Genomic DNA, 20,219 nt, shown 5'->3' on the forward strand with positions numbered 1-20,219 from the left:
CTAATAGAAGTGACTGTGCATGTTTTTTACTTCGAATAAAGCTATTATTGCTCACTTTTTTCACCTGGAACGGAAGTCTTAACAGACAGTTTATTGTAACTCCCGTCTGAGCACTCATCCAGCGATTCTCATGTTACCCTGGCCGACGGCTGCCTGGCCCCTGTGTGAACAGAGTGCTGGACTAGATGGACCCTCGGTCGGATCCTGCATCAGGGCCCTTCTGATGTTCTTACGCCCACGGGTGACCAGGGCCACTTCCAGCGATTCCCTTCCTCGGCTGCTGGTCTGTTTATTTTTATTTATTTCATTTTTATACCGCCCAATAGCCGAAGCTCTCTGGGCGGTTCACAAAAATTAAAACCATGAAGAGCATAAAAACAACCAACCCATTTAAAACTCAACATGCTGGTTATGACCTATAGAGCCCTAGATGGCTCGGGGCGAGGCTACCCGAGAGACTGCCTTCGCCCGTAGGCGCTGGCCCGGTTTGACCTTTCTCTTGGTTCTGCCTCCTTCAGATGCGCAATTGATGGCAGCCTGAGCGGGGCCTTTTCAGTGGCGGCTCCCTGCGATGGAGCCCAGCCCAGCTCCTGCTCTGCAGCCTTTCTGCCAGGCAGGCTCTTGAATTGTAAGTAGGTCAGTTGCACTCGAGGCTCTTTTTATGTAATTTGTGTGTGTGTTTAATGTATTTTATGGCTATTTTAACTCTTATTTTAACTTTGGGTCTCCATATTGTTAGACACCTTGAGTGCCATTGCTTTGATGGAAAAGGTGGTGCTGGCGATGGTCAGTCAGCCCAACAGGATGCTGGGAAAGTGAGCCCCAGGGCTCTTGTGAGAAAGGAGGCATCCCACACTGTCGTGGGCCCTGCCACAAAATGTCTGCCTTTGGTCTTACAAAAGACGAGTCCAAGGCAGGGGTTGGGTCGGAGTCAGAAACGCCAAAACACGAATTGGACCCCACGCAGCCCATTTCTCTCTCAGGATCATCCCTCTCTCCCACACCCGAGCACCCAGCCGGCCACAAGCCTGCACAAGCCAACTCCCTTCTCCTCCCCCACCTCCTCCCCCACCCCAGCTTAGGCTGTCAAAGTTGGTTGGGGGGTGCTCCTCCTCCTCTCCCCCTTTTCCCAGGATGGGGGCAAGAGATGCACAGCACCAGCTACCCACCATCTTGATCCCCCAGAATAGACCCCCCAGGTCACCTGCGTTGCCAACGTGCAGCATGTCCAGCTGGCCTGGTCCAAGTTCTACAAATGTTGGGGTTGCAAGCAGAAGAGCCTCACAGGTGCCACACCAGGAAGGCCCCGCTCTGAGGGGCGGAGGGGGCCACGGGCTGCCACCCCTGGTGAGGGCTTTGAATGAAGCATGGGCAGAAGGGAGGTGGAGGGGCCCTGCTTTGGATCACCCACGGATATTCTCGGCCATTTGAACTTTGCTCCCACCCCACCTGCAATTTTCGGCATCCTCTTTAACCTCTGACCCCGCACCCCCAACAAAGGTAAGATCAGGACAAGGCTGTGCCAGAGCTGGACCTTTATTGATGGCCGTAATTCCGCAGCCCACAGCAACACTCAGCACGGTCAGCATCGGTGCTCTGCTCCCGGCACCCCGAGCAGCCAGCGTGGCCTTGGAGGTGGTGCAGCTCCCACGTGGCACAGCAGGAGGGAGGCACATGGGGGGGGCACCCCGAACGGCAGAGGGGCCCCTCCCCCACCCTTTTTGGTATCATGTGGTTCAAAGTCACTTGTGGCGACTAATTCAGGAAGTGATTAAGACACAAATGAAGGCAGCACGGTCACAGCACCAGGGCAGGGGGTGCCCCACAGCCCCCAAAGGCAGGGCCTGAACCAGGGACCCATGGAGGGAAGGGGGGCTTCTCCGGCAGCTGGGCAGACAGGCTGGCCTCTGCCAAGCAGTGGCCACAGGCAGCGCTCTCGGGGACAGACTCGGGCCCCGATTCCAGGGAGCCAGGGGTGGGCACCACTTCTTCAGAGCCTCACCAAGGCCTGGAGGCCCACGCCTGGCCCCTCAGCACCACAGAGGTGGAACCGGAAGGGCTGGGGGCCTCTTTTGCCCCGGGTTCCTGGGAGGAGCCCCACATGTGTCCAGTACAGCCCAGCCGCAGGGCACGGGCTGCGCCTGAGACCCCCGCCCCCAGTCCTGCAACGCTGCGCAAGCACAGTCTCGCATGCAAGAGAGAGATGATGTTGGGGGTTGCGCACGCGCCTTGTTCTTGTTCTCAACCTGGCCAGCAGGCAGGCAGGCAGGCAGGCAGGCAGGGGAATGCTTTGCACCCCGCTTTCTGTTCAGGCCACTCGACCACGGCTGTGCTCCCTCCTCCCTGCCACGAAATCTCACCCTCCCTGGCATTTCCCCCACGGCCACCATCCATCCCTTCTGCCATTTGCTGCTACCCTCCCAGCACGTCGGCAGTGAGCCCTACTTGTGCATGGGGGGCGGGGGCTGCTTGGCTCCTCTGCTCTAGCAACCACCCAGTGTTCAAGGCACCACTGATTGTAGGGCAAGTTAAGCCGCTGGAGGGTTTATTTTGTGTGTGATGGGGGAGTCGGCCAGAAGGATGCAGCCTCCCCCTGCTTTGGGACTCAGCCACAACTTTGTGCTCGGCTGTTGGGGTGAACTCCTCCACTCCCCCCTTCCACATTTCAAAGGGAGGGAGGTGGGGGCCAAGGACCCCCCCCCAAGCCACCAGGGTCCTCCCAACCCAATGCTCTCTGCAAACTCCTCCTCTTGTTGGCAGCCTTCCTGGCCACGGTGTGCCCTTCCGGGAACAGCCCTCTGGGGAGGCATTGGCCTTGATGTTCCCTCCCGGAGGGAGGGCCCCGGCCTGCAGTGACATTGTGCAAAGAACGCCCGCCCCCCCCCCCGCCCGAGACCTGCATCGCGCCACCCGTGTGGCGGCCCTGGTCAGAGGGGCGTTTCCTGCTTGTACTCGTAGCCGCAGGTGGGGCCCTCGAACTGCAGCTTGACGGCCGCCTTCAGGTGCAGGTGGGGGTCCAGGGTGTCCATGGAGATCAGGGGGCTGCCGGAGTCCCCGCCGTGCTTGTCCGCGGGGGCCGTGAAGTGAAGGGGCGGCAGGACGGCCTGGCGCCGGCGGGGCAGCGAGTGCTGCTGGATCTGCTGGGCAAAGCTGAGGCTGTCGATTGGGACGGTGTGGGCCGTGGCGAGGGAGTGGAAGGTGGCAGAGGAGACCCCCGAGGAGCAGCAGGACACCTGGGACTTGCAGCGATCGCCGGCCGAGCCCAGGGAGGCGGAGGGAGAGCTGCCCGGCTGGCCCAGGGGGACGGGGCTGCTGGCGGAGCTGGCCGAGGAGCCCGGCTGGGGGGAGGTGGGCACAGGCGAGGCGGCCCCGTGGGACTCCAGCAGCCTCAGCACGGCCTGGTGGCCCTGCTTGGCCGCCATGCGCATGGGGGTGCGCCCGGCCCGGTCCAGCACGTGGGGGCTGGCGCCATGCTCCAGCAGCACCCCCACCACCTCCGGCTGCCCTTCCTGGGCAGCGATGCCCAGGGCCGTCGCCCCCTGGTGGCAAGCGTGGTTGGGCTGCGCCCCGCTCTCCAGTAGGAGGCGCGCGACGTGGGCGTGGCCCTGCCAGGCTGCCAAGTGCAAGGCGGACCGGCGCTCCCTGTCCAGGGCATCCACGTCAGCCCCGTAGCTCAGCAGCAGCCGTGCCGCTTCCTCCTGGCCCTGCCAACACGCCACGTGGAGCGCCGTGCGGCCCTGGCCGTCCCGCCCCTCCAGGCTGGCCCCGTTCTCCAGCAGCAGCTCCGCCATTTCCATGCGCGCCTCCAGCACCAGCAGGTAAAGCATGGGGCGGCCTTCCGCGTCAGACAGGTTCACGTCCGCCCCTTTGCGCAGGAGGAGCTCGGCGGTGGCACCGTGCCCACCCAGCATGGCCAGGGGGAGGGCAGAGAGCCCGTCGTAGCCCTGGTGGTCGATGGGGGAGCCGCGCTCCAGTAGGAGCTGGACCAGGGCCGTGTGGCCTTCCTGGGCGGCCAGCATCAGTGGGACCCGGCCGTCGCGGTTTGACTCGCCCACCCGGGCCCCGGCCTCCAGCAGGGCAGCGCAGGTCCTTGCGTGGCTCTGCCAAGCAGCCAAATGCAGCGGGGTCCAGCCCAGCGCGTCCCGGTGGTTCTCGTCCAGGCCCCGCTCCAGCAGAGCTCTGACCACAGCGTCGCTGCCTTGCCCGGCAGCCACGCCCAGGGCTGTCCGGCCCTCGCTGTCCAGCACGTCAATGGCTGCGCCCCAAAGCAGCAAGCTGTCCACCACCGCCCTGTGGCCCATGGAGGCAGCAGCCAGGAGCGGGGTGCAGCCTGTGGTATCCGCCTTATCCACGTCAGCCCCGGCTTCCAGCAGCAATTCCACCACGTCCACGTGGCCTTCGTAGGCAGCCACCAGCAACGGGGTCATGCCGTCCCGGTCTGCGTGTCCTGGAGAGGCCCCATAATCCAAGAGGAGTTCGACCACCTTCGCATAGCCACGGCTGGCTGGGACACACAGAGCTGCCACCGAAAGGGCTGTGCGTCCGTCCACATCCGCATGGTCCACCCGCGCACCATGCGCGAGGAGCAGTGCCACAATCTCACGATGCCCCATGTAGGCAGCAGCAATGAGCGCAGTGCGCCCCTCTGTGTCGGCACGGTTGATGTCCGCCCCGTTCTCTAAGAGCGTGGCCACAATGTCCTCGTGGCCGCCCCAGGCGGCTGCTCTCAGAGCCGTTCTCCCCTCCACGTCGGTGCAGTCCACGTTGGCACCCGCTCGCAGCAAAACCCCCACGGCCTCACTGTGCCCTCCCCAGGCAGCGGCCCGCAGCGCAGTCCAGCCTTCGCGGTCCGGGCGGTCGACGTTCGCGCCGTGGGCCAGCAAGCAGAGCAGGACCCGCGTGTGCCCTTGGCGCGCCGCGAGGGTCATGGGCGTCTGTCCGTGCCGATCCGGGCCCTCCGCCTGCGCCCCACGAGCGAGAAGCAGCCCTGCCACCTCGTGGTTGCCGCTGTGGGCTGCGCTGGCCAGCAGCGTCCGCCCGTTCGCGTCCCGCTGGTTGACCCTGGCGCCGTTCTCCAGCAAGAGCCGGACCGAGTCCTCGCGCTCCAAGGCGTGCTGCAGGGCGGGCCCCGGGCCCCGGTCCCCCAGACGGGCCCCGGCCAGCACCAGGAGCTCCAGCACCGCCGGCTCCAAGGGCAGCAGCAGCGTTTCCTCCACCTCCAGGCAGCGCTCCACCGGTGCTCCGCACCACACCAGCCACAGGGCCAGCTGCCACGGCTCCATGGCGAGCTCCGCGTGGCTCAAGTGGTGGGCCAGCTGGTGCACCTGCTCAGGGCCCAAGGCCGGCGCCCGGCAGGACGCGCTCATGGCCAGCAGGGCGTGCCCACGGGCCGGGCGGCACAGGTACTTCTGGGTGCAGTGCTTGACGTCGCACAGCCAGTCGGCAAAGCTGGCGTGGAAGAGGATGCAGGTGCCGCCCGGGCCCCCCTGCAGAAGTGCCCCCAGGGCCGCCAGCCGGCCCTCAAACTCCTCCCAGGGCAGCGGGTGGCGGGTCCAGACGGCCGCGTACAGCTCTGCCGGGCGCAGAGGGCGTGGGGCGGCCAGCAGGGCCTCCAGCAGGGGGCGGACGCTGGCAAAGGCGCGGCCAGGGAAGAGGCGTTGGCAGAGCCAGAGGTAGAGGCCGTAGAGGGTGCCCGGGATGTGGCGCACCTCGCGCAGGGTGACCAGCTCCCCGGCCACGCCGTCCAGCACTCGCTCCAGGTACAGCAGGCAGCCGTTGCTCTTGATGTGCAGCTGGCTCAGGGCCTCGGCCGTGTCCCGGGTCAGGTGCCGCCGGAGGGCCTCCTCCCCATCCAGGCGGGCCAGGATGTACTGCTGCACATCGCAGACCACCGGCTCTCGCCGCAGGTCGTCCAGGCACAGCCGCTGGAACCCTGTGAAGGAGAGGGAGGGATGAGAACGGTCGAGCCTCAAAGCCGCCACCGCCACCCCCCGCCCTTAACGTGGAGCAAAGGGGCAGAGCAAAAGGGGCAATGAAATGCAGTCCACGTTGGCACCCGCTCGCAGCAAAACCCCCACGGCCTCACTGTGCCCTCCCCAGGCCAGGCGTCTCCAAGGCAGGAGGGGGGACAAAGAGCGGGCTCCCCTCCCCTCCCCAGAGAGCTCCCAATGATCACAGAGAACTACGTGGCCAACAGGTGCGCACTCTTCAGGCGCCCTCAGAAAGACTCTTGCCCCCAGCACAGTTGGGTGAGGACCCCGCAAGGAATGCCCTCTGTCCCCCCGACTTTTCTGGATCCTACTCCCCCCCTGCCACGCACAGGGGAAGGAGCTGGCCCAAGAACCGTCAGACTTGCTCCTTCCTTGGTCACGTTGCGCTAGGCTGCTCAGTCCCCCCCCCCATCAGTGTGCTCCGGCGCAAGGGAGCCGCTCCGTTTGGTCCCGGGCCGAAGGTCGGCCGCCCCTGCCTCGCCCCAGGGCCAATCCCTCCCCCGGCCTCTCCTCACCCGGAAAGAGGCGCAGCAGCCCCTTGCTGTGGGAGCGGGCCGTGCACACCAGGAGCAGCCAGGGGGGCAGCAGCTGCAGGTGGCTCCCCAGCAGCTGGGCCAGGGTCCGGCTGGGGCCTGGCGGGGGCCCCCGGTCCTCCTCACGGTCGCTCCCGCCGGCATCCAGCGCATCCACGACCATCAGCAGGGGCTTCGAGGGGGGCGCCAAATCCAGCAAGGGCAGCAGCACAGCTCTGTGGGGGAGGGGGAGACACACTGAGTGGCGGAGCCCCGCGTTTCTTTCACTAATTTATTTGCTCTTGTTACAATTTCGTCAAGATTTCGCTTTAATCTGTGTTTTATTGTTAGCTGCCTTGAGTGTCCTTTCTTGGCAGAAAGGTGAGAGAGACATCTAATTAACGGTCTCCCTCCCCACCCCATGCAGGATCCCATCAGGCTCTATCGCATTACAGGCACAAGGAGTCTGCCGAACGCTGCGTCAGCCGCCCCTTGGTCCATGGACCCAGCACAGCCTGCACTGACTGGCAGCCCTGGCCCTCCCTTCCGGGTTGCAGGGGGGGTTCCTTCCCAGCCCCACCTGGAGATGCTGCCCGGGGCGGCCTGCGTGCCAAGCCAGAGCTCCACTGCTCAGCCACAGCCCCTCCCTTACTGGCCATCGCCCTAAACCAAAGGCCCCAAAGAGGCTGGTCTTCCCTCCAGGTGCCCCCAGGGCAACCTGGCTGCCCTTGACCCTTTGGGGTCCCTTTGGCTCCCCAGAACAGACGCGCGGGGGGGGGCAGCGAAGGCCAGGCACTGGTGTCTCTACCCCTCACCCAATTTGGATGCCAGCTTTTCCCTGGCCACTGGCAGCGGGGTGGGGGGGGGCGGGGGGATGGGATGAGAGCCGTGAGCTCCGGAGCAGGAAGCAGGTGTGGGTCCCACTTCCCGCCCAGTCGGCCCCTCTTTCCTGAGGCGCCACCTCCAAGGGGGCTGAGGAGGGAAGACGAGATCCGCTCTCCGGCTGGCTGCACCGCCAGGATGCTTCCCAGGAAGAGTGCAGAGAGGGGCGTCCGGGAATCCAGGCAACGGTGAGTGGGGCTGGGTGGGGGAGGGCTGCTTAGCGAACGGCGCTGGGCCGGGGGCGCTCGCCAGCGGCTTACCTGCGGAAGGCCTCGTCCGGGTCCTTCTTGCACTCGGCCGTCTCCAGGGCATGACGGGCGTCCGCTTGGCTCAGACGCTGGCGGTACCCGGGGAGCAGAGGGCAGCGCTCGATTTGCCGCACCAGCCTGAGCAAGAAGCCGCACGGGGAGCACGTGGTGGCGTCGTGGGGCTGGCAGAAGTGCCAGGCCAGGGCACTCTCGCCCAGCCCCACCCGGCGCCCGGCCGCGGATGTGGGCCACAGTGCTTCGGTGCACAAGGCGGTCTTGCCGCTGCCCGGCCCCCCTGTCACCAGAACGCCCCCGCCGCCCTCCAGGCTGAGCGCCAGCCGGCCCAGGGCCCATTCCCGGCAGTAGAAGGCCTTGCCCTGCAGAAGGCTGCCAGCCACCTCCATGCCAGGCGTGGGCGGGCATGGCGGAACCCCAGCAGCAGCGGAAGCAGCGCCAGCGAAGGCTTCAGGGCTGGATCCGAGGGCAGCCAGGGGTGCCACCTACGCAGGGCTGTGGCCTGGAATGGGGAGAAACCTGGGGGGGGGGCAGAAAAAGAGGGAAAAGATCACGATCGACGCTGCTGCAGGCTGGTGGCTGATCCCTCACTGCTCCCGGCCCCACGGCCCTGGAAAGGCCAAGGCCGAGCACCCCCTCTCCCGATACCCCCCAGGCCAGACCCTCCCCCAGCGCCACTAACCTTGCGTTCTCCAGGCGACCTCTACTGCAATCTCCCTTCCCCCCCCCTCGTGGACTCTTCCCTGGCTGATCCCAGCCGAACACACCGTGCCAGGAGAGGCAGCAGCAGCGGATGCTGATTCATCAGCCCCACACCCCGAGCTGGGCCAGCCCAGGAGCCGGGCCAGTAACCCCCTCCTGCCCAAACTGCTCTTCTGCAGTGCCGTGGGGGGGGGGGAACACCCACGACACCTGTCTGCAAAGGGGACCAACCAAAGAAGCTGGAGGGAGGGTCTATTCCCCACCCCACCCTAGTCATGGAGCACCTGGGCACAATGCTTGGGGGGCGGGAGCCCCACAGGAAATGGGGACTCCCCAGACTAACGGGGAGTAGGCCCAGGTGCCCGCCCTTACATCCAGCAGCCGTCATCCGTGACTGGCGGCTCCACTCCCCACAGCAGCTGAGGGAGGCATGTGCGTGCCTGTGTGTGTGTGTGTGTGTGTGTGCGTGCATGCATGGGGGGGTGGCGGTCACCCCATCAAGCCCAGGCAGGCCAAGGCGGCCGCTGTCTGCAATGGACCCACTCCCAGCCCCACCTGGAGCTGTCAGCTGCCCTCCCATATTTCCAGGAAAAGAGCAAGGGGAAGGCCAGAAAGCGGTGGGGGGAGGGGCTGGGTGGTTGGGGAGTCCTGCCTCATCTTGCCCCACACCGAGCTAAGAAAAAGGGTGGGGCGGAGGGGAGTCATCCAGGGCAGCCCCCGGGGGGGGGGGGGGCTCCCAAGCTCGGAAGTACTGCGATTGGGAAAAGAAAGATCTGTAGGCTGAAGAGGTGCCCCCGCCCCACGCCGCCGTGGGTTGCCCGGGCAGCAGACGAAGGGGTCTGGGCGCTCCCTCTAACAGCTCTGAGAGGCGGGTGAGCAGGCGCCCGGTCAATCCCTGCTTGCTCTGGGCTGGGGGGGCGGGGGGGCTGCTCCCAGAGGTTCTGCACTCCCCCCCCCAGTTGTGTCAGGAGCCGGGGGAGGGCAAGGGGCTGTCCGAGGGGGCTCCTGCAGTGGGGCGGGGCTCCCAACAACAGCCCCGCCAGGCAGACCGCTGGCAGGCCCACCCGGGCAGAGGCGGAGTGGCCGCGCCAGCGCCCCACCCGGCCCCACAGCAAGTCGCGGCGCCTCGAATGCCTGCGCCCAGGGGAGCCGCGTGGGGCACCCTGGCGTCGGGACCCGGGCCGGGCTCAGCGAAGGGGCCGGAGCTCGGCTCCGAGAGTGGAAGGGGGGGGTTTCCAGATAACCCCCCCGTCCGCTTTGCATTAGAAAGCAAAGAAGAGGGCTGTCGTTCCGGGGGGGGGGACACGCTTCTGATGAGCTATGGGGGGGCGCTCACATGGACCGGAGTGTGTGGGGGGGATGTGGCTGCAAAACGGGCGGCTCGCATGCGTGGGGGGGGGGGGCACCGCCATGCAGGGGGCTTCAGCGGGGGAGGGGCGTCGGTGGGCTCCCTCCGGGCGCCCTCCCCACTGCATACCTGCTTCGCGGCTCCGGCAAGGAGGCGGTGGCGGGGCGGCTGCGGCGGGGCGAGGCGAGGCTGGCCGGGCGGCCGCCAAACTTCCGCTCGCTCCGGCCGGAGACAGGAAGAGGGAGGCGGCCCCGGCGGGACCTCGCCCCCCCCCCCGCCCGGCGCACGCTCCCAGCCGCCCTCCCGCAGGCGGCGGTCCCTGCCCGGGAGCTCGGCGAGGGCGCCTCTGAGCACGTGCGGAGCGCGCCTCCCTCGGCCTGCGGCGGCCCTTCCACCCAGCCGGCCTCGCTCGCCCGGCCGCCTCGCAGGAGCCTTCCGGGCCGGCCTTTGCGGCAGCGCCTCGCTCTCCTCGCGAGCCCCGCTCGGTCCCAGCCGGCGGCGGAGTCCCTGCAGGCGCGGCAGCGGCCGTCCTCCCCACCCCCCGCCGCCCCCTTCCTGCTGCCCCCGCCGCCGCTGCTGCAAAGCCTCGCGGGCAAGCGGGCGCGGGTCTCCGGGCCAGGGGGCTGGAGCGCGGCAAGCGCCCCCCCTGGCCCCTGGATTGCTGCCTGCAAGCGGGGCTGGGCGACCCCCTCCCCAGGCCAGAGGCTGGCGCTGGCCCGCCTGGCGCGTCACGGGGCTGGGCCGGGGGTCTTGGCTCGCCCCGAGGGCTGCGCGGGCACCTGCGGACTCTTGGGCTGCCCGTCCTCCGGTTGGGCAACCAGAACCGAAGCGGCCTTTCCCTGGTAGCCGGGGAGGCCGGTCCACCCGCCTCACAGCCAGAGATTCCAGGCCCAGGGAAGGGGCGCCCCGTGGGCCGCTGCTGCTCTGCCCTTTTGCCTCCCGGGAGCGCAGGGTCAGGAGTTCCGCAGCTGAGCGGCCCCATCGCTTCCCCTGAAACGACCATGCCCCCCCCCCAGCCCCCTTCTGCTCAGTTGTGGGGAGACCAAGGGCTCCCTGGTTGCTACTTGCCCTGTGATGGGGACTGGCCCGGGTGCTGGCTGTGAGCCAAAGCCACGGGCCGGCCGCTCTCTGCAATGGACACTTTGGCTTAAGACGTCTCCGGAAGGAAATGCAGCCCCTCTCCTTGAGCAAAACAAAGGGACGCCTGCCAAGAGTAGCCAGAAGGACAGGCGGGGTGGGCTGGGGGGCTGGGAATGAGCAGAAGCTGCAGGGAGAAGAGGCAGCCACGGGCTCCAGAATGGCGGGGGGGGGATGCTGGAAGCAGGTGGGGGGCTCCCCTCTGCTCTAAGAGCTTCACAGTGCAGAAAAGGGGGGAAGGCTGGTAGCCTATGGCCAACCGTATAGGCCACAAGGGCCTCTGCACACGCAGTCGCGCGAAGCCTCAGAACGACTTTGGGCTTTGGCCCAAGTCCAGAGCGCACGGCTTGCATTCCTCCTTAGGTGCACCCCATCCCCGCAAGCCCAGACACGTTTTCTTCCTCTCACCCATGTTGTGCTGAATGGCTGCCCTGGAAGAGGAGAGAGGCCTTCGTGGGAGGAGCATCCTCATGCCAAGTTCCCAGTGGGATCCATAGCTGTCCGACCTGCTAAGCAGATACTTTAGGCTGGGCTGAGCATTGGCGCTACGCAGGCCTCTTTCTCTCTGCATCCAGAGACAGAGATTAGAATGATAGAAGATTAGAGTTGGAAGGGGCCTCTAAGCCCATTGAGTCAGTCCATCCCCCCGCTCAGTGCAGGAATCTGCCTTAAAGCATCCCTGACAGATGGTTGTCCAGCTGCCTCTTGAAGGTCTCTAGTGTGGGAGAACCCACAAGCCTCCCTAGGTCACTGGTTCCATTGTTGTACTGCTCTAACAGTGTGGCTTCCTATCACTTCCTATCAGTTAAGCTCATCCCAGATTGCTTTTTTTTTTTTTTTTTTTTTTAATAATAATTTTTATTCATTTTCAACACTATATAAACATAGATAAACATTTCCAAAATATAACTGAAACAAACACAATAAGAAAAAAAAATACATCAAATATCTGCTGCATACATATTGAATAATTGTTGAGTACAAATATCAAAAACTATTACATATGCCTTATCACACTACAACATCTTCATTCTTAACATAAAAGAGCACCCCCCACCTCGGGATCATTCTTGAGTCCAAAATCTAATCATTTCTTCTGCTGGTGGTTTCCCACTTCCCTTAGTAAACACGAACACTAGGAACTGTTTCCAGATTCCTTCGAACTCATTTATTTTAGTTACGCCTTTTCTCCACTTAATATTGCATGTCAGTTTATCATTAATGGCTATGTCCCATACTACTTTATACCATTCCTCAATAGAATATTCCCCTTGGATCTTCCAGTTCCTAGCTATCATCAATCGTGCTGCAACCAACAAACTCGATATCAGCTCTATAGTTCCTTTTCCACACTTTATATCTTCAAATAGTGACAGCAATGCTATTTTTGGTGTTTGTTCTATTTTCATTCCCACTATTTCTTCAATTTCTAAAAACACCATCTTCCATAATCTTTGTACATATTTGCATTGCCACCACATATGTAAATACGTTCCTTTTTCCCCACATCCTCTCCAACAATTTGCTGAATGTTGATCACTTATCTTATTCAATCTAACCGGGGTTAGGTACCACCTCCATAAAATTTTAAAATAATTCTCCTTTATTCTTACTGATAAACTTCTCAACACTCTTTGTTTCCATAGTCCCTCCCAGCTCTGTCGCCCTATTTGTATCTTCAAATCTGATTCCCAAATCATTTTCTCTGTATTCTCTCTAAACTCCTTCTCTAACAATATTTTATATATTTCACTCATTAATCCTTTTGAAACTATACTACCTCCTTTTCCATTCTCCTTACTTACTACTAATTCTTCAAACCTCGTCATCTTTCTGCACATCCATTGTTGTACTGCTCTAACAGTGTGGCTTCCTATCACTCTAGCCCATGATTCCGTGTCCTGCACTCTGGGAGGATCGAGAAGAGATCCCGGCCCTCCTCTGTGTGACAACCTTTCAAGCATTTGTCAAGTGCTATCATGTCTCCCCTCAGTCTTCTCTTCTCCAGGCTAAACATGCCCAGTTCTTTCAGTCTCCCTTCATAGGGCTTTGTTTCCAGACCCCTGATCATCCTGGTTGCCCTCCTCTGAACAAGCTCCAGCTTGTCTGCGTCCTTCTTGAAGTGTGGTGCCCAGGACACTCAAGATGAGGCCTAACCAGTGCTGAATAGAGGGGAACCAATGCCTTGCGCGATTTGGAAGCTGTACTTCGATTAATGCAGCCCGAAATAGCATTTGCTTTTTTTGCAGCCACATCACGCTGTTGGCTCATATTCAGCTTGTGATCTAAACAATTCCAAGATCCTTCTCGTTTGTAGTATTGCTGAGCCAAGTATCCCCCATCTTGTAACTGTACTTTTGGTTTCTTTTTCCTAGGTGTAGAACTTGGCATTTATCCCTATTAAATTTCATCCTGTTGTTTTCAGCCCAGCACTCCAGCCTATCAAGATCACTTTGAAGTTTGTTTCTGTCTTCCAGGGTATTAGCTATCCCACCCAATGTTGTGTCATCTGCAAACTTGATCAGCGTTCCCTGCACCTCCTCGTCCAACTCAGAGATGGGCTGAGGCACTGAAAGGTTCCAAGCCAAGTTATCAAGGTTGGAATATGTTGAAGATGTGAACCAGATAAGAACATAAGAAGAGCAATGCTGAATCAGATGAAGGATGGCATATAAGCATCAGGACTAGAAGCCATTGATAGCTTTCTCCTCCAGGAATTTATCCAACCCCCTTTTAAAGCCATCCAAATTGGTGGCCACCACTACATCTTGTGGAAGTGAGTTCCATAGTTTAACTCTGCACTGTGTCATAGAATCATAGAATCGTAGAAAAGCAGAGTTGGAAGGGGCCTAGAAGGCCATTGAGTCCAACCCCCTGCTCAATGCAGGAATCCACCCGAAAGCATCTGTTATCTGTCCTGAATCTTCCACCATTCAGATTTATGGGATGACCCCCACCAGGGTTCTAGCAGTTTGAGAGAGGGAGAAAAGGTTTGAACCCTACAGTGGGATATGTGCAGGATGGCAGGCTCTGAGCCAACAAAGCCCGGGGTAGTATGAGCATCAAGGCCTTTGCGTGACTCCAAGCCACATCTGGGCTCTCTGGGCCTTGGTGAACATTGTGGCATGCCTCAGAGGGTCCGAGAGAGCCATGTAGACACCCAAGGGGCCATGCTCCCTTGCCTATTTATGGCACCCATGTAAATGAACCTGGCTACAAGATACTTTTGCATTCACACCATCCCTGCCAGGTGTTCAGCTGCTGATGTTTCTACAAGAACGTAGATTCGTATCCAATCCAATTCTGACTCCTGGTGTGGACACCTTGCATACAATTTCCATAATTGTTTAACAACCTCTGGTGTGACGAGTGAACTACTCCTTGCTCCATCTAACTAGCTTGTTTCTCAGACTTGAACAGGTGCGTCTGAGATTCACCAGATCAAGAGAGAACACAGCGTCTTTAAAGGACAGAGCCCTCTCAGGGATGGGTTTGCAAATCTTTACCAAGTGTTTTGGGATTCAAGAATTAAAGTATATGGATTGTGGTCCCTGAAAACCTCTCCCAAGCTTAATAACACAAGAGTGGTACCACAAAATAACACATTTATTGCTTAAACAGAATAAGAAAATAGCAAATCTATACTATGATGAAACAAGCAAAACATATTACTACATAAAATGCCATTAAGAATATTAAAAGCATATCAGTACTGGTTGTTAACATATTTCTTAGCAAAATTAAAGCTCTATTCCTCTCAACCAGCAAAGCAGTCATCATTAATTATTTATTTTATTACATTTATATACCGCCCCACAGCCGAAGCTCTCTGGGCGGTTTACAACAATTAAAAATAGTAAACATTAAAAGTATACAGAAATTTAAAAAAAAAACATAAAAACAATATAAAAACAACAATTAAGTTCTCAGAATCAGAATAGCAGAGTTGGAAGGGGCCTGCAAGGCCATCTAGTCCAACCCCCTGCTCAATGCAGGAATCCACCCTAAAGCATCCCTGACAGATGGTTGTCCAGCTGCCTCTTGAAGGCCTCTAGTGTGGGAGAGCCCACCACCTCCCTAGGTCACTGGTTCCATTGTCGTACTGCTCTAACAGTCATAGAGCAGTACCCATCTTATAGTTACCCATCTGGCAAGCACCGTTTGCACAGCTTAGGTGACTATAACTGGGCTTCTCGTTCCCCTAGGATCTCTCTGGGCAGCCAGATCTAGCATCATAGAATTGTTGAGTTGGAAGGGGCCACAAGGATCAACTAGTCCAACCTTTGGCAATGTGCAGGGAAAACAATGAAACCATCCATGACAGGTGGTTGTCCAGTCTCTTCTTAAAAACCTCAGGGATGGAGAACCCACAACCTCCAAAGGCAGAATGTTCCGCTCTTGTACAGTTCTTACCGTCAGGGAGTTTTTCCATGAGTGGGAGGGTGCTGTTACACTCATGTTCTGCGTGTGGATTTCCCATGGGCTGCTGCTTGGCTACTATGTGCACAGAATGCTGGACTAGATGGACCCTTGGTCTGATCCAACCCACTCCTCCCAGAGTGCAGGACATGGAATAATGGGCTCAAGTTACAGGAAGCCAGATTCCAGCTGGACATCAGGAAAAACGTCCTGACTGTTAGAGCAGTACGACAATGGAATCAGTTTCCTAAGGAGGTTGTGGGCTCTCCCACACTAGAGGCCTTCAAGAGGCAGCTGGACAAGCATCTGTCAGGGATGCTTTAGGGTGGATTCCTGCATTGAGCAGGGGGTTGGACTCGATGGCCTTGTCGGCCCCTTCCAACTCTACTATTCTATGATTCTAATCTTGTGTTCTGAAATTCAGAATGCCTCTGAACACATACAGAATGGTTTTCTTTCATCACTGAGCTCTTGCATTCTCCCCTTATAATTATGTCCCCCTCTATATAACAGCCCCTCCTCATTCTTCCGTCTTCCAGTCACACAGAGAAGGGCCAGGATCTCTTCCGGATCCTCCCAGAGTGCAGGACACAGAATAACGGGCTCAAGTTACAGGAAGTCAGATTCTGGCTGGACATCAGGAAAAACTTCCTGTTAGAGCAGTACGACAATGGAATCAGTTACCTAGGGAGATTGTGGGCTCTCCCACACTAGAGGCCTTCAAGAGGCAGCTGGACAAGCATCTGTCAGGGATGCTTTAGGGTGGATTCCTGCATTGAGCAGGGGGTTGGACTCGATGGCCTTGTAGGCCCCTTCGCACTCTGCTATTCTATGATTCTATGAGGAAGAGGAGGAGGGGGGAATGGGTTGGCTTAGATGAGAGAGAAAAAGATTGTGCTCCTGGACCCCTTCAAAGCTTGTTGGAAGGCAGAAGGTGGAGAAATAATTCATTGTATGCAACAAGAGCCGAAGAAAAAATAATCTGTTAGCTACAGGATAGGAGGTGCCGGGACAAGCACCAATGTGTGTAGCAAAGTCCTGATGGCTTTGGGAGGGAGCCATTTTGAGCAGAGAAGCGACTTAAGCTTGAACTGCCGATTCTCCACTGCAAATTCCCCTCCACAAGTTGTTTTTCCTTCTGTAGAGATCCAGATATTTGTGGGGATAAACAACTTGCATTTAGAACCCCATGGAGTGGGGAGGAAACGGGATGGTTAGACAGGGAAAGGGTAACACATCCCCTCCCTCCTGGCATCACATCTCCCTCCCCAAACTGCTTTTTGGGGGGGCTTCATTTGCATCTAACCTTTGTTTGCCCCTGAAGTTAGCAGCCGGGGGCAGGTGGGAACAACCCAAACTGCAAGAATAGGCCAGGCCTGGAACAAGCTGAATGACGGGAGATTCAGGACAAATAAAAGGAAAGACTTCTTCCCACTGCACAGAGTTGAACTATGGAACTGGCTACCACAAGATGTACTGATGGCCACCAATTTGGACAGCATTAGAAGGTGCTGAGACAAATTCATGCAGGAGTAAGAGGCGGAGGAGGAGGCGGCGGCTATTGATGGCTACTAGTCAAGATGGCTAGATGCTTCCTCCACCATCAGAGGCAATATGGCCTCGCCCCCAATTTAGCTTCCTCCCCACCCCAGTCACTGACCTTGATGAAGTAGTTCGTGCCAGCAACCACCTGGCTACAAAACAACATTGCCTTGAAGGTGGAATACTTGCTGTCCGTTTTCCCTTCCAACTGGCTCTTCACCTGGAGGGCAGGAAGGGGGTGGCTGTCAGCCCTGCGTACCTCGCACACGGGCTTCCAGGCCCGAGCCTCCAGGGAGCAGAACCCTGCCCTGGGCCAAGGGGGGCGTCCGTGGCCCTCGAGGGGCCTGGCCAGGGCTTCCACATGCGCACGAGACCGGGAGAAATGCCCTTTCCGTGCCTGGCTTTCCATCAAGGAACCTGGATCCTTTGCCCACCCACCCCGCCCCCGTTTGCCAACAACACCGGAAGAGCAGCCTGGATTCAGCCGGGGGATCCGGCCGTTTTGGGGAGGAGAGCGGCTGGCAGGGCGTCAGAGCCTCTCTGCACATCGGTGGGGAGCTGGGCAAGGGGGTTTCTCACCTGGCTAGTGATGGCCTGAATTTCAGGTGTGGCCAGTTGGGGGTCGGATAAGCCTCCAACAAGTCTGTCTGCCATGTCTCTTGGCGATGCCCGTCTGGGAGGCGCAGCGGAGGTGGCCGAGGAGAGGGACCAGCGTTCCAGTGATATCCAGATATTGCCACATTATCTATCTAGCTTTTTCTTTTTCTCAAAGGCATGATTTCCAGGAAATAGTGTGGGAGGCTTCTTGGCTGTGGAGGATGTCATGTAATGGACCCACAAACTTCCATGAGTGGCCAATCACAAGAATGCTATAAATCACTTGTTTAAAGAAGCTCTTTGTCAAGACTGTGCGTGTGCGTGTGTGTGTGTGTCTGGGGGAAAGCCTCCCCCCACACCTTTCATTTTTGAAATGTGCATATTATTTACATTCACACAATTAACATGTAGTTTTGCCTTTGTTGTAACACACTCCAGGTACTTCCAGATGAGGCTTTGATTTTATCTAAAGCACAGAATTTTGTGAGGTGTCCAAACACTGTCATCTTCTATTTGTAACCAAGCAATCGGTATACACAGGGTTACTGCCTCTGATCCGGGAGGCAGCACAGAACCATCACGACTAGGAGCCCTTGATAGCCTTCTCCTTCAGGAATTTGTCCAGTTCCCTTTAAAGCCATCCAAATTGGTGGCCATCGCTACACCTTGTGGTACTGAATTCCATAGCTTGACTCTGCGCTGTGTGAAGAAGTCCTTCTTGTTATCTGTCCTAAATCTCCCACCTATCAGCTTCATGGAATGACCCCATTAGGAATTAGGAGAGAGGGATAAAAACATCTCCCAATCCATTATCTGCACATCATGAATACTCTATCCTGTCTCCCCTTAGCCTCCTTGTTTCCAAGCTGAACAATCCCAGCTGTTGCAACCTCCCCTCAGAGGGGAGACGCTCCAGCCCCTGGATCATTTGAGTTGCCCTTTTCTGCACTTTCCCCCAGCTCTACAATACACTGTTAAAAGTGGGGTGACCAGAACGGCACACAGAATTCCAAGTGTAGTGGTCTCACCATAGATTTATATAAAGGCAGTATGATATTGGAAGTTTTATTCTCAATTCCTTTCCTAATTATACCCACCATGGAATCTGCCCCGCTCATGATTTTCATCAATTTGTCCACCACAATCCCAAGATCTCTTTCTTGTTTGATCACCGCCAGCTCAGATCCCATCAGGTTATATTTGAAGTTGGGTGTTCCCCCCCCGCCCCCCACAACGTGCGTCATAGAATCATAGAACCTAAAAACAGATCCGGGATCAGTTAAGCTCATCCCAGATTGCTAAATGCCTGGCAAAAGAGAAGAGTCCTGACCTGGCACTGAAAAGATAGCAACTCAATATTCTAGTTGCTGGGGAACATGAACAGGAGGGTGCTGTAGCCTCCTGCTTGTGGGCTCGCCTTGGGCATCTGGTTGGCCACTGTAGGAAGAGGATGCTGGACTCCAGGGCCCCCTGCCAAATGAGGCGAGGCAGGTGGTCAGCTGGCTACCAGGGAGAAGGCCTTTTCTGGCATGGCCCCCACCCGTTTGTGGGATGCCCTTGCCAGAGAGGCTCACCTGGCCCACACGTGATGGACATTTTGGTGCCAGCTGGAGACCTTCCTCTTCTCCTGGGCCTTTCAAGGGCTGCTTTGACTGCTTTTAGCTCTTTGTGCTGCTGCTGGTTTGAATTTAGTTTTATCATGTTGTTATCATGGTTTTATTCTATGCTGCTGGCTTTATTCTGCAATCTGCATGGGTTCTGTTTTTGTTTTAATGTTTGTACTGTGTGTTTTTAAGCCATTGCTCACCACCCAGAGAACTTTGGTTATTGGGTGATTTAAAAGTACAGCAAATATGAGACATGAATAGACAGAGGTTTGGTCTGACCCAGCACAGCACTTCTTAGGTTCTCATAGTCAGGAAGTCCACCCTTAAGGACCCAGGACATCCAAGAACCAATGTCCACGTCCACTACATTTACTTCCGTACAGCCAACAAACGTACGATGCACGGTGGGTCCACCATAACCTCCTTTGCTTTCCTATCTTGTGATGGATTCAGGAGAGTACATGACATGTTGCAATATGGCCCTGAATCCCAGCTGCTGGCGAATGGGAGCGAGATGGGGGGTGCTGTGTGCTTGCCTCCTGCTCGTTAGCCACGGTAGGAATAGAGTGTTGGACTAGAGTGGCCTTTGGTCTATTCCTCGGGTTCTTCGGATGTCCAGGGCAGTTGAAGCCTCTCCGTCCTGGGAGGTTTTCCCAGGGAACGTTAGACTGGCAGCCGTCTAAAGAATGCCTTAGAGGGGAGTCTAGACTAAAGGCCCCGCAATAAACCCCCAATCGCCATCTTGCCCCAACTGGCAGGTGTCATTATAACCCTTTTGGCAATTTTATCCTGAGGGCAACCTTGTAACTCAGAAAACTGTGTGACATGGGGAGGGCTATTGCCCAGGGGGGCTGTGTGACATGGGGGGACTGCAGCCCAGGGGGGCTTTGTGACGTGGGGAGGGCTGCTGCCCAAGGGGATAGTATAAAATGGGGCTGGGATCTCACATGGGACTCACTTCAGCCAGGACCCAGAGACCGCTGGAGGGGAGCCACGAGCAGAAGGCAAGTCTGACTTGCTAAGCGGGCAAATCCTTGCTCGTCTTCCCATACCTATCTTGGGCCAACGCCAAAGCCATGGATATCTACGGATATTCATCTGCTGCAAATTTCCGCCAAACTGGCAGGTGGAGCCCTGACCACTTCGGTCGCCAGGGCGCTGGGTCCGGGAGTGTGGGGGGCGAGGGCCTGAGGAGATGCCTGCTTATTTTTGTTTCTGCC

The 20,219-nt window shown here is 58.1% G+C and overlaps 1 protein-coding gene across 2 annotated transcripts; it reads right to left on the reverse strand.

Annotated features, from left to right (window-relative positions):
- Positions 1 to 2,349: 2,349 nt before the first annotated feature.
- On the reverse strand, positions 2,350 to 9,874 carry LOC134399322 (ankyrin repeat domain-containing protein 50-like). Of its 2 annotated transcripts, none has more exons than XM_063127324.1 (4): positions 9,827 to 9,874; positions 7,645 to 8,166; positions 6,506 to 6,738; positions 2,350 to 5,932 (listed from the first exon to the last, which is right to left on the reverse strand). In XM_063127324.1, exons 2-4 carry the CDS (start codon positions 8,034 to 8,036, stop codon positions 2,928 to 2,930), a joined length of 3,630 nt encoding a protein of 1,209 aa, XP_062983394.1. In that variant the 5' UTR covers positions 8,037 to 8,166; positions 9,827 to 9,874; the 3' UTR covers positions 2,350 to 2,927. The 2 variants fall into 2 exon arrangements, with proteins under 2 accessions (XP_062983394.1, XP_062983393.1); XM_063127323.1 differs by lacking the exon at positions 9,827 to 9,874 and adding an exon at positions 8,330 to 8,583.
- Positions 9,875 to 20,219: the final 10,345 nt, after the last annotated feature.

The sequence above is a fragment of the Elgaria multicarinata genome, chromosome 5 (assembly GCF_023053635.1).
Source record: "Elgaria multicarinata webbii isolate HBS135686 ecotype San Diego chromosome 5, rElgMul1.1.pri, whole genome shotgun sequence".
Classification (NCBI taxonomy): Eukaryota; Metazoa; Chordata; class Lepidosauria; order Squamata; family Anguidae; genus Elgaria; species Elgaria multicarinata.